The sequence below is a fragment of the Urocampus carinirostris genome, chromosome 5, assembly GCF_059441175.1.
Source record: "Urocampus carinirostris isolate Australia breed hairy pipefish chromosome 5, RoL_Ucar_1.0, whole genome shotgun sequence".
NCBI classification, from domain to species: domain Eukaryota; kingdom Metazoa; phylum Chordata; class Actinopteri; order Syngnathiformes; family Syngnathidae; genus Urocampus; species Urocampus carinirostris.
This window is the reverse complement of record NC_142353.1, coordinates 36,825,988-36,839,625: the sequence shown is the minus strand read 5'-3', so window position 1 is coordinate 36,839,625 and position 13,638 is coordinate 36,825,988. Positions and strand designations below refer to the sequence as shown.

Here is a 13,638-nt window from a genome sequence, read left to right as displayed (position 1 = left end):
GTGCTGGAGCCCATCCCAGAAATCTTTAGGCAGTGGGCAGGGGACAACCTGATTTGGTTGCCAGGCGGTCGCAAGGCACACAGACATGTATCTCATTCACTCATTCACACCTAGGGACAATTTGGACCATCCAATTAACCTGACATGCCTGTTTTTGGAATGTGGGGTGAGACTGGAGGAAATCCGCTTAGGCACAGGGAGAACATGCAAACTCCGCACTGGAAGGCTGGTTGCTGGAGTTGAACCCATGACCTCAGAACTGTGCCAGACGCCCTAACCACTCAGGTACCTTGTCGCCCAGAGAGAAAAAGAAAAAAAGCTGAAAAAGAGAAATCAAGGAAAACAAGAAAAGAAAAAAATATCAAAGAAAAAGAGGGGAAAAAAAGTTTTTTGTATTTTGGTGGTAGCCTTAAGAGAAAGATCGTGGACAATGGTGGTTGAGCCTCATGTTATGAAAAAACAAGAGCCGTCAATCAATTAAAATATTTCATCTTAATTTATCTCATGAACATCATAGTTAACTCATGATTAATCAAACATTAATCACCCATTTCATATTAAAAATGTCCCTAGAATTATTAAAACAATGTGTAGTGTTATATTTCACTGACTATGAACAGTCATTCACATTTGAAGGAACATTTCACACAATTTAACACTGTCAATATATGACCAAAAAATAAATACTCTCTCACAAAAAAAACCTTCAACAAACCTTTCTAAGGGATCAAAACAGGATAGAGTTAGAAGTGCGCATCTTTTAAACTTGAACTCAACTATAGTGCAATAAACCATGGCTTACTGTATAGTTAGATAGATAGATATAGATAGATAAATATAGATAGATACTTTATTCATCCTGTAGGGAAATCACACTTCCAGCAGTATCCTTGTGTTGAAAAATAAAATAATAAAATAAAGATATAGAATAAGAAAATACCCAATATAAAGTTTTGCTAAAGAGTATTCAAATAGTGCTACGGAAAATACACACTGTAATAAAAATAGGGTAATATGCAAATGTGAAAGTGGGGGTTACTGTGGGCTTTCCCCCCGGGTGGAGTTAAAGAGCCTCATGGCATGAGGAAGAAATGATCTCCTCAGTCTGTCCATGGAACAAGACTGTGACAGCAGTCTGTCGCTAACGCTAAACGCTAACTGTAAAAACGTGCTAAATATAAACACTGTCGTAATAGAATTGTTTGCACTTTAGCAAGTTGGCCCACACATTTAAGTACACGGGCTGCCGTGTCGTCGCGTATGTGACCCACATAAAATGATTCAAATTGCATAAACGGGTTAAGCGAAATATATTATCAGTGTATGAAACTCATGCGAAAGTTACCGGACACCAGCCATAAGGTTGCCTGCCCCATTTTTCACAACTTGAAACACAATAAGACAACTCATCTAAAAAAAAACATGATTGCAAAGTGTTAAGGATTAGTAATCAGAATATATTACAGAACAACACTTTAAAATTAAGTTTATTATAAATATATGACATCACTGTTTTCCATCTGCCATCAGTATGTACCTCCATTTACTCATCTTCAATCATGCAATGTTTGCGTTGCGTCGTCTGCTTCAAGCCACGTGAACTCCTCTTTCCACAATGCCTTAAATGTACGTTTACGTTTTGTAGCGTCATCAATTTTGTTAGCTTCTTTCGAATCTTTCTTCTGGGGCTGTGGTTTTGGCCTGATTCCTAACCACCTATCCATTTTTCCTGTGTTCTCTATGCGTCTACTTTGGAAAAATATATGCAAATGCACGACCTTATACAGGGATCAGAATGGAGATTTTCATTTTCAGCTGAAATAGCCAGGGTCCAGGAAAGTCCAGAAGCACGAAATTATTCGATGCAGGCTTCTGATTGGCTGCCCAGTATGCAAATTGCTTAATGAACCGAAATTCCATAATTTCCAAACCGAACAACGATTTCGAAATCAGAATAAAGCAAACGTTTGATTTGAAAAAACAAAAACAAATAAACACTAAAAAAGATTTTTTTTTTCCTTGAAAAAGTTGTCGGCCACCCGGGCAGAGATGTTATGTAGGCCCGACGTAAAAAATCCACGCTCCAGGCGCCCAGGCAGACGTTATTTTAAACACTGATATTATTGGCATAAAGCAGGTTTAAACCCTTTCAAACGATATCTATAATGCAGTCAAGTGTCAAAAATCTACAGAGGCTTTGCAAAATAACACAAATTCTTTTTTGTGTCCAAACACTGTTGAACTTGACTTTCAATGAAAGGTGAGCGTCAGACCTGAAGGAACTGAGAGTCGGACGCTTCCAGTTGGCCTTCGGGACACCAGGCCCCGTCTCCGTCATCGCGGTTCAACCTAACACAACGGCAAAATAAAAAAGCAAGTTGATGATACACTTTTCCCCATTTCCTTCTCAGTCATTCCAACAACAATGCCGACCTGGCGTAGTGCGGCCCAGTGGTTTCGTGCCACTGGCTGGAAGCTGTGATGTCGTTGTCCTTGATCCGGCCATCTTCCATGCCCAGGGCATAGCGACAGTGTGCTGGGAACACATTAACCACATATTAATCTTTCATTATCCTGAAAACGTGTGTGTGTCGTGTGCAGGGTTGGGTAGGGTTACTTTAACTGGATTACTTTCAATGACTTTCGGATGACTCCATTTTGTGCAGGCTTGGGGAGTAACGGAACACATGGAACGGCAAAAATGATGTTGGCAAGCTGTTTGGATTTATTTTAATTTTTTTTCTGTCGCATTTTATGTTAGTTTTGCCGGTGACCAAAGAGATCAAAGCCAGGAGAGAAAGCTTACCACGTGTTGTGAGTGATCATTTTATTCATATTTAGTTTCTTTTGTCTTTTATTAGCATATTTGGTATTGGAGTCATCCAAAAGTAATTGAAAGTAATCCAGTTAAAGTAACCCTACCCAACCCTGGTCGTGTGTACCTGGGTCAACTTGTGCGACGGCTGCTGCGGCGTGAAGGATGAGCAGCAGGAAGAGGCGCATGATGGGCCACAAACGCTACATCTCTGGAAATGCAGACAAACCGTATCGTTACCGTATTTTCCGGACTATGAGTTGCATTTTCTTTCATAGTTGGGCTGGAGGTGCGACTTATACTCCGGTGCGACTTATGTGTGACATTGTTAAGACATTATTACATACTTGTCAACCTGTACGTTTTTGCCGTACAAAGTACGTTTATTATGCATTTTAAGACGTGTACGACGTACAAGAATATCCGTACGGAAAAACGCAAATTTTTCAATGATGGGTACCATCCGCAACACGGCGGCGCAGTGGTTAGCGCATGTGCGGCACAGTTCATGTCTTGGGAACCTCCTGCGTGGGTTCAAATTAAGCTCCAGACTTCCTGTGCGGAGTTTGTATGTTCTCCCCGTGCTTGCGTGGGTTTCCTCAGGGCACTCCGGTTTCCTCCCACATTCCAAAAACATGCATGTCAGGTGAATTGGCCGGTCCAAATTGTCCCTAGGTGTGATTGAGCGAGTGAGTTGTCTGTCCCTGTGTGCCCTGCGATTGGCTGGCAACCAGTTCAGGGTGTCCCCTGCCCACTGCTCGAAAATTGCTGGGATGGGCTCCAGCACCCCCGCGACCCTACTGAGGATAAGCGGTGTAGCTAATGAGATGAGGGATGAGATGGGTACCATCCGGTATACACCGACTATCACGAAACGGCAATCAAGTCAAACGAGTTCGCCACGGAAGCCTCTATCTCTGTATCATTTTTTTCTTTGCAAACGAAGCCAGCGGTTTGATGTAGTGAAAGGAAGTCAGTCTATTTTTAAAGAACCGGCTTTTTCGGCTCATCTCATTAAAGAGAGCCGGCTCTCAAACGGCTCACTTGCTTTGATGCATTATATTACGAATTATGATGTTGTATAAAGAAGTTAAGAAAAAAAGGAAGTATAAAAGGAGAAAATAGAAAAAAGACAGGTTTGTGGTTATCCCTTTAATCGGTATATTACTAACAATATTTTAATGCAAAAAATGAATTCATAATTTGAATAAGAAAATGTATTATTCTACTTAATTCTATTTGCATGTATTTTTTCCTTCTACAGTGAACTTCCAAGCGACTTCATTTTTGAACTTTTTTTTATAATAAACCTGATTAATGTCGAGCAACTCAGTATCTCACATCAAAATGTTAAGGAACAATATATATGATATAACAAAACACATGTAGAACATAACCTGTTAAACTACATAAATAAACACGTTTAAAAAAAAAAAAATGGTGTGGGATTATTTTGTATGGGAAAATACGACAGTTTGTATGTGCATGGAGCCCTAGAGGTTGACAAGTATGTTATTATATCATTTCACATGTTATTTTCCCACGAAACCTTAAGTGTGAAATTATTACCGTAAATTCCGGACTACAACCAAACTTTTTTCTAAGCTTTCAACCCTGCAACTTATGCAATGATGCAGCTAATTTATGCATATTTTCCAATGGCCGCCAGGGGTGACAGAGCAGAAGAGATAAGTGTGAGACACATGGTATGTATGTGTCGTGGAAGACGCAGGTTTAATGTAACTTTGCTCTTTGAATTAGCATGAACAGACCCTCATCATGGAAAAGGTGTCAATCAAAAGGGAAGGGCTAACTACCATTTTGGAAATAATTTTACGAGTCTGTATATTTGAAAACGGAAATAATGTGGAGAAATGAACAGATTACAAGAAGCGACGTCTAACGAAGCAGACATGCTTTTAGGCGGATTTCTATTTATCTGTCGGTACTATGGTGGGTTTTGGAGTACATATTTTACACGGTTGGATTCTATGAATAGTCCTTGATGTAACTAAGCAGTTTTTGCCGACATCAAAGAAGACGAAGACAGCTAATGGTGAGTGACGCCGACTTTAAAGTTTTTGGGTATCCTGTCATCTTAATATACTGACATTACTATGCATGTGAGTCATGTAACGTTAGTATACCGTACACTTATTCAGCCTGTTGTTCTCAATATTCTCTTTTTAAAAATTGCTTTTCTAGATGACATGTATGTTTTTGGTGTTGGATTTTTATCAAATAAATTTCCCCCAAAATGGTGACTTATACTCCAGGAGCAACTTACATGTTTTTTTCCTTCTTGATTATTATCAAATAATTAATTTGGCTGGTGCGATTTATGATCCAGATTTATAGTCTGGAAAATATAGTTAAAAAATACTACAAAATTACTACAAAACTCAACATCAAATTTTATGCCCAAAAAGAGGATCTAATATATTATTTTGCTTTAATGCTGAAAAATACTACAGAAATACGACAAAAATACTACTAAAGTTTTGGGGATAAAAAGCATCTTCTGCCTTTTGGTGCTTTTGTGGTTCCAGACCGTTTTGTTGACATGATGGCTTTTAGAAAAACTTAAAATGGAAAGACATACCTAAGGTAGGTTCATTAATCTATTTTACGTACATGTACAACTATGACCTAAACATCATTGAGACACAGGCGGACGCAGGCAGAAAGGGGATGGCGAGACTATTAAGCCATTTAAATTGCAGAACACAACGCACAATGAAATGGGAAGTATCAAAACGGTGATAAGTAAACCGCGATAGAGCAAGGGATTACTGTACTATCATATATTTCCCTTCTTTTCATATTATTTCTACCTAATAGTCTCTTCCTCTTTACCCTCCCACCCAGTCTGGATTTTACTTACTTCAGAGGAATATCACATATATTTTCGGGAATGAACAATTTCATTGACAGTGGAGGAAGTTGGGGGTTCCAACTGTTTGTTTTGTCTTTCCACGTACGTTAACTTCGCCAAAAGTGTTCCAAGCAGACAGCACACGACAAACGCTATCACAGGGCCAAGTTAGGGAGGGTTTTGTGTGTCGGGTGGGCGTGACTGTTGGCACACGCGAGTGATTGGCTGGTGTATGTTGTCAGTCAAACATCGGGGATGTCTCAAAAGTCAGTCTGCACCCAAAACAAGCTAGGAAGCATGGCGATCGCTAGCTTTTAGCAGCTCGTTACATTGAAAGCCAAAAGTGCGCGCAGATATCATCAGCGGCTGCTCCGTGGATTTTTATTGGGTCCAGGAAGCGACTGAGGCGGTGTGAGAATAGAAGGCAAGAGCGGGGCTGCAGGTCCGGCTTCCTGCTAAGGCTAGGCTAACATTCTCTTAAGTCACCTGTTCTGAGCCTGTATCTCACCAACGCCAGATCCACAACCCATTAAACTGATGACCTGGAGCAAACATCTTGCGGGAAACCGTTACATTTGGGCCGGTTGTTTTATCATTGTGGAGACCAACTCGAGGTTACCCGATGCTAGTGTGCAGCTAGCCAGCCGCTCCCCAAATGCACTTTCTTGCACTGAAAGGAGAAGCCCTCCAATTTTGATTTTGTTGTTGTTGGGGTTGTCCATCGATTCGATGATGACCATTTTCTTTTATTTGTGAGTCTGCTGATGTTTGAACAGTCCGATCCTGGATTGTGGTCGGAGACTCAGGTAAAAGAGGATACCTGCGCAATGATGGTTTTTAAAGTGGGGTAAGGGGTGCGCTTTCCCCAACGCCACTTTCTTGATTGTAAAGAAGATGGTTCCAGTGGCAAGGGAGACCCTAGACGACCGGCATCTTTCTTCAACTGCAGGCGGCTAACGGGATCCAGGTCTGTAGGAAACCGCCTGAAAGCGTGCCGCCACCAGCTTTTGGGATCACTCTTAGTCTAGACTCTACCCTTCGACCTGTTCGGCTTGGGTAACCCTACCAGGAGTACGAGACTCCCGCCGACATAGCTCTAGGGGTCATGGAGACGCGCAAAGTGCCCCACCACGATAAGGTGGTGATCCGTCGGGATTTTGTATAATCACACTAAAGAACATTTATTCAACTGCAATTCTGTGTTCTGTGCTTTTGTTTGTGGATCTACAGTTGTTATTTTGTAACATACTCTCAGTCGATAGGACATCGTCTCAAGGTAAATTCAACCTTTTGGGGGCTTTTGTGAAGGTGCCATGCTACCCTTCGGATTTTCGCTTTTTGCGTGGGTCCTCATTCACAGAGGAATTACTGTATTGGATTTAATGCAGGAGGAACGTTGCACGGCATGCAGCGACAAACATGTTTCGTTGTGTTTTGTTGGCATGAGAGGAATGAGAGGAGCGCTTGATTTGACTTGTCGGAGAGCAAACTCGCCACATATAAACAACATATGGTTGGAATATCCTAAAGGATCGGTACTTGGAGATGGGTATTTACTTTTGTTTCCGATTTATAGCGTTTCGACATATTTTTCAAGAAACAAGGCACATAATAATATGCTGTGTGACAAAAGAAAGCAGGAACCTCCTTTCACTTGAAAATAAGTTTGTTTCAAGCTAGTAGTTTCCATTCTTTTGTAATCAGCAGTGTCGGTTTCACATAAATCACTAGTCATGACCAAAAGATAACTAGTTTAGAAAAGTCCAGAAAATAAATGGAGCAAGCAATGTGTTTTGCTTCGGTACGCCTCAGAGGGAAAAGGGAAATAAGAGGAAGAGCATTTGACGGTAAAGTAATGGTAATATATTGATCTTTACAAGTATGCAACAATTATTTGTTCAGGCTTCTTTTAGTAATGTTTGTCATTCACTATAAAACAAATATGTTGACAAACAAATACTCCATGGCAGTGGATACCATTTTACTCATATTATTATCATGCAGATATTTGTATTTTCATAACCAGCTTGGTTACATTTTCAATCCTTTTTCATTCCTGAAGACTGAATAGCAGTAGTAGAGGTAAAGAGGGCCACGGTATAAATCTTCGGGATTCATAATTATATTCTATCCAATCAAAACATACATTATATATTTAAAAAAAGAAAAAGAAACGCTACCCCCGGCATCACTATGAGTAATCAAATAAACAGACACGCAAACACCGAAAATGGTATTAAAGGCATGCCAAGTTTGGCACAAAGTAAGGAGGGGAGGGAAAACACCTAAGCAGCTAAATGTTCAAATTAAGAAAGTTAATTTGCAACACTATTGGAATTTACCGTATTTTCCGCACTATAAGGCGCACCGGGTTATAGGGTGCACCCCGAAAAAATAGTTTTTGGTCCTATATTTGACATACTTAAGACGCACCGGATTATAAGGCACTACAATGGGAACGTCGACAAAACAGTCAGATAGTTCAGTCGAACTTCTTACCCCCTTAACATTCCCAAAGCTTGCAAAGAAGCAAATACGTGTCGTAGACACGTGCGTATGCGGTGTCCGTACGACGTCACTCAAATGCATCGTTCCAAATATTATTCGGAAGGTTAAAGTCTTGGGATTCAAGAAATGCCAACCATTCCTTAGTTTCTATTTTCTTTTTCGCTCGCATCTTTACTGTGCATATGACAATAAACACTTGGAATTGAGTTTAATTTAAAAATAGACACTCCATTCCATCAATTATCTGCACAGCTTATCACAGAAAAATCGAGTTCAGTCTGAAACAAGATACTGGGAAACTATATAGCCGGAGTAGCTCACCGAAGTCGTTGTGTTCAATAATAATGTGCAACCAAGGTCCTCTTATATCCGTGAGTGTAGTAAATCCAGGAGAATAAAATATTTACAAATACAGAATGGTTTAACATGTTTCCTCTATGCCGTAGACAACCACACTTGCTATTCACATGAATCTTTTTCGGCCAATTGCAGGCTTTGTTTTGCCACTTTAGCCTATGCCAGCCTGTAAATGATAAAAAGGATCCGCACTCTTTACCTCCGAATAACTTTAGCCAATAGTGATCGATTCAACTGATGATTGACACATCTTTTTTGGCTAATTGCAGGCTTCATTTTGCCCCTTAGCCTATACAAGCCTGTAAATGATAAAAGGATCCGCCCCCTTTACCTCCGAATAACTTTAGCCAATAGTGATGGATTCCAATGATGATTGACACATTGGTTAGCCAATAAAACGCCGGTAAATAAATCCCAGCATACACCGCGGAGTACTGGCGTTCGGGGGAAAATCTAGTCGGCGGCTGCTGCATTAGTTGCAAGACTTGGCGAATTAATATTGATCCATAAATAAGGCGCACCATATTATAAGGTGCATGGTCAGCTTTTGAAAAAAATAAAGGCTTTTAGGTGTGCCTTATAGTGCGGAAAATACGGTAGTTATATTTTTTTAATGAAAAACAAAACTTGAACAAACAAGGACGTAATGATATCATCAATATTTGACAACAAATATCGATTTAAAATCATTTTTTAAATAAAAAAAACATGAGTATAGACTATAATATATCTTCTGATAGATTAGGGGATAGCATTCTATTTGTAATGTGAGATTTACCATATCCACTATAAGGAGGAATAGGATGAGCTTGAAAAAACACACACAATGGTTTGTTGGGCGTAATAAGAGTCAACAATGTGTTGATGAACCACTTAAATGCAAGCATTTGCCTGTTACCTTTTGTGCATAGTTGAAAATCAAATAACTTGTTTCTTTGGATGAAAACAGAGTAACGTTCCACATTTTCATGCACAGAAGGATATACTGGACTGTCTCAGAAAATTAGAATATTGTGATAAAGTTCTTTATTTTCTGTAATGCAATTAAAAAAACAAAAATGTCATACATTCTGGATTCATTACACATCAACTGAACTATTTCAAGCCTTTTATTATTTGAATATTGCTGAATTTGGCTTACAGCTTAAGAAAACTCAAAAATCCTATCTCAAAATATTAGAAAATCATGAAAAAGTTTACAAGTAGGCTATTCAACTAATCACCTGAATCATCTAATTAACTCGAAACACCTTGCGAGGGTTTCCTGAGCCTTAAAAACACTCAGCTTGGTTCAGTAAACTAAATCACAAGTATGGGGAAGACTGCTGATCTGTCTGCTGTCCAGAGGACCATCATTGATACCCTCCATCAGGAGGGTAAGACACAAAAAGAAATTTCCCAAAGAGCAGGCTGTTCACAGAGTGCAGTTTCAAAGCATATCCACAAAAAGTCTGTTGGAAGAAAAAAATGTGGCCGGAAACGTTGCACAACCAAGAGAGATGACCGCAGCCTTAATAAAATTGTGAAGAAGAGCCGCTTCCAGAATTTGGGGGAGCTTCAAAGACAGTGGGCTGAAGCTGGAGTCCAGGTATCAAAAGCCACAGTTCACAGACGTGTCCGGGAAATGGGCTACAATAGCCGTATTCCCATGGTCAAGCCATTTCTGAACTCAAGACAACGGAAGAAGCGTCTGACTTGGGCTATGGAGAAGAAGCACTGGACAGTGGCAGAGTGGTCCAAAGTCCTCTTTTCAGACGAAAGCAAGTTTTGCATTTCATTTGGAAGTCAAGGCGCCAGAGTCTGGAGAAAGGCTGGAGAGGAGCAAAATCCAAGTTGCTTGAAATCCAGTGTGAAGTTCCCACAGTCAGCAATGGTTTGGGGAACCATGTCAGCTGCTGGTGTTTGTCCACTGTGTTTCATCAAGTCCAGAGTAAATGCAACTGTGTACCAAGAGATTTTAGAGCACTACATGCTTCCATCTGCTGAAAAGCTCTATGGAGATGAGGATTTAATTTTCCAGCATGATCTGGCACCTGCCCACAGTGCCAAAACCACCAGTAACTGGTGCACTGACCATGGCATCACTGTCCTTGATTGGCCTGCTAATTCCCCTGACCTGAACCCCATGGAGAATTTGTGGGGTATAGTTATGAAGAAGATGAAAGACACCAGACCTACAAATGCAAATGAGCTGAAGGCCGCTATCGAAGCATCCTGGGCATCAATAACACCTCAGCAATGCCACAGGCTGATTGCCTCCATGCCACGCCGGATTGATGCAGTAATCCGTGCAAAAGGATTCCCAACCAAGTACTGAGTGCATCAATGGACATTTTCAAATGTTTGATTTAGTTTTGCTGTTATAAAATTATTTTTTTACTTGGTCTGAGGAAGTATTCTAATATTTTGAGATAGGATTTTTGAGTTTTCTTAAGCTGTAAGCCAAATTCAGCAATATTCAAATAATAAAAGGCTTGAAATAGTTCAGTTGATGTGTAATGAATCCAGAATGTATGACATTTTTGTTTTTTTAATTGCATTACAGAAAATAAAGAACTTTATCACAATATTCTAATTTTCTGAGACAGTCCAGTATATACTTTTTTTTCTAAATAAATACAGGTGTTTCAAGCAACAGTCCATCAAGTAACCATCATTAGAAACAAATGGTGTGAGAAAAGTAAACAAATAGTCTGGGGTCAAGTTTTGCTTATCAAACGAATATATTTTGTAAAAATAAATTCAAAATTGTTAGTAGAAATATCGGTTTGAATTTATTTTTAGAAAGCAAGAACTCAAAAAAGTGAATTTAGAATCCTCTCTTATTTAAGAATTAAATACTAATCATTAGTACTTGGCACTTAAAGTATACAGACGCTCCCCTACTTACGACCATCCGACTTACGAAAACCGGTAGACACGTTTTTGGGCAGGGCACTACCTGATTTGGACAAACAACATTTCTCTGGGATGTAGAAAAATATCCGGACATTGAATTTTTCCTTGCCCTCATGTAGGTTTTATATCGGGGGACGGTGTAATAATAGTCTGTAGTTTGCAATAATCTGTGGTCTGTGCAGCCCTTTGAGACTCCTTGTGATTAAGGGCGTCACAAATAAACATGACTTGACTAAGTTAGATTTTGTATTGTGTGCACCTTTTTCCGAGTACAGGACAGTACTGTAGTACTCCTTTCCGACGCTACCGGCGTATGGTGGCGCTGTGAGATGTCACCCAGCATTCACCCCGAAGAAGAAATCTGCTTCCTCTTCCTAGTTTGTGTGTAAATATTCTATAATATATCTCCAGCGCGCTATCTAGTGCATCCATTCAATATGGTTGGTATAAAGTGTAAAGAAGAGGCGAACCTTCATTTGAAATGAAAGTGGAATATGGAATCTTGATGCTGTTGAGAAAATGGTTGGATCACTCTCTAACACGGAGGAGGACCTCTTGAAGCTTATCTTCCAGAAGTAAGTTGAACTAAGTAAGTTGCTTTGTTTATCTTCAGGAGGTAGAGCGCTCGTCTGGGGATCAAGAGGTCGCAGGTTCGATTCCCGGCTCCCCGTGTTATATGTTGACGTGTCCTTGGGCAAGGCACTGAATCCCTGATAAGCAGGTAGGCGCATTTCATGGCTGACTCCCATTTGGTGTGTGAGTGTGTGTGTTGATGGGTAACATTGTAAAGCGCTTTGGGAGGTCTTCATTGACTTGAAAAGCGCTATAGAAATGCAGACCATTTACCATTTAACTCGTCACCGGAAACAAAACATTGCAACAGTTCAATGTTCTTGCAAAAAAATGATATGTTTATTGAAAGCCTTTTCTTGGAAACCAGTATTTTCAACAAACTTTGAGAGAAACGTCTGGCATTGAATGACTTAATTAGGGGATTTGCAATCGTTAATAATAATAGTAATAATAAAATTGATATTAATTGACTAATATTGACAGGTATTCAAGATTCAAAGTGGTTATTGTCATGTGCACAGTAAAGAACCACGATTCCCTGCACAATGAAATTCTTACTTTGGTGTCCACACAGTTGCCAGCGTATTAAAACTAAGAAACTATGTATACATAGAAGAATATTATGAAAAGATAAAAATACAAGATTAACTTAAGATAAGTTAAGGGTATGCTATAATAACTACATGTAAAAGGCAAGTCGGTGTGACAAACGGAAAAAAGTTGTATCAGATCGAGACCCGTGCAAACAGCTATTACATAAAGCAACAAAAGAGAGCACCGAGTTCATTTTGATGACGTCACGTTATCCACCCCTCCAAATAAACATCAAAATCAAGTTGATCCTAAAATAAAATCCAATTTTTTTAAAAAACTCCTCCATAAATCACAGCGGCCGCGTTCGTGCACGTCACCCTTCAACCGCCCACGCGCGCGCCCGGGCGCTAAAGCTCTCCAACTTTGAGCACCCGTTAAAAGTCGCCAACTCGTCGATGACGTCACGTAAACACAACTTTGCGGCTGACGTCATCATTTACGTGTGTGTGTGGCACGCGCGTTTACAAATGCGCGTGTTGTTTTTTGTTTTTTTTTCTTACCTGTCCGCGCTCGCTCGCGCTGCTCGACGTGCGCGTGGCCGCCTGTGGTGCGCGTCCTCGTCGAAGTACGTGGCGCCTTCCCGAGCGAAGTTTATCAAAGTTAAGGAAAGTTCTTGCGTTAAGTTTGAGAAAGTTTGTTAAAGTTCACTTCTAAAGTGTCATGGAGGACAGACGGCTCGATGGGGAGAAGAAGAAGAAGAGAAAAAAAAACACTGTTACCTCACTTCCGTTTTCCGAGGAAGTGGTGGAAGGTAAAAAAATGGCGAGGGGCGGGAAGACGGTAAAGTGACGTCACGTAACAGTAGAAGTTTTCATTTTATTTTATTCTATTCTATTTGTTTTTATTTTGACGATTTTTATTGAACATTGCAAATACAAACATGATTGAAATGGAAAAGATTAAAAAAAAAATACAATACAGAGAAAACATTTTCAAGAAAACATAAGGTGCTGTTAGAAATACAGATAAAAAAATAAATAAATAAAATAAAAATGAAAATATATTTAAATTAATACAA

At 39.8% G+C, this 13,638-nt stretch overlaps 1 protein-coding gene across 1 annotated transcript in view; it reads right to left on the bottom strand.

Moving 5' to 3' along the window:
* Nucleotides 1–13,324, bottom strand: part of ddr2l (discoidin domain receptor family, member 2, like) — a 45,278-nt gene extending 31,954 nt beyond the window's left edge. Inside the window, exons 1-4 of the mRNA XM_088336659.1 lie at nt 13,121–13,324; nt 2,943–3,026; nt 2,434–2,536; nt 2,274–2,349 (exon numbers count right to left, since the gene is read on the bottom strand). Coding sequence (XP_088192785.1) covers nt 2,274–2,349; nt 2,434–2,536; nt 2,943–3,003 — 240 coding nt within the window. The 5' untranslated portion in view covers nt 3,004–3,026; nt 13,121–13,324. The remainder of the gene's footprint in view (nt 1–2,273; nt 2,350–2,433; nt 2,537–2,942; nt 3,027–13,120) is intronic.
* Between the last annotated feature and the right edge of the window lie 314 nt (nt 13,325–13,638).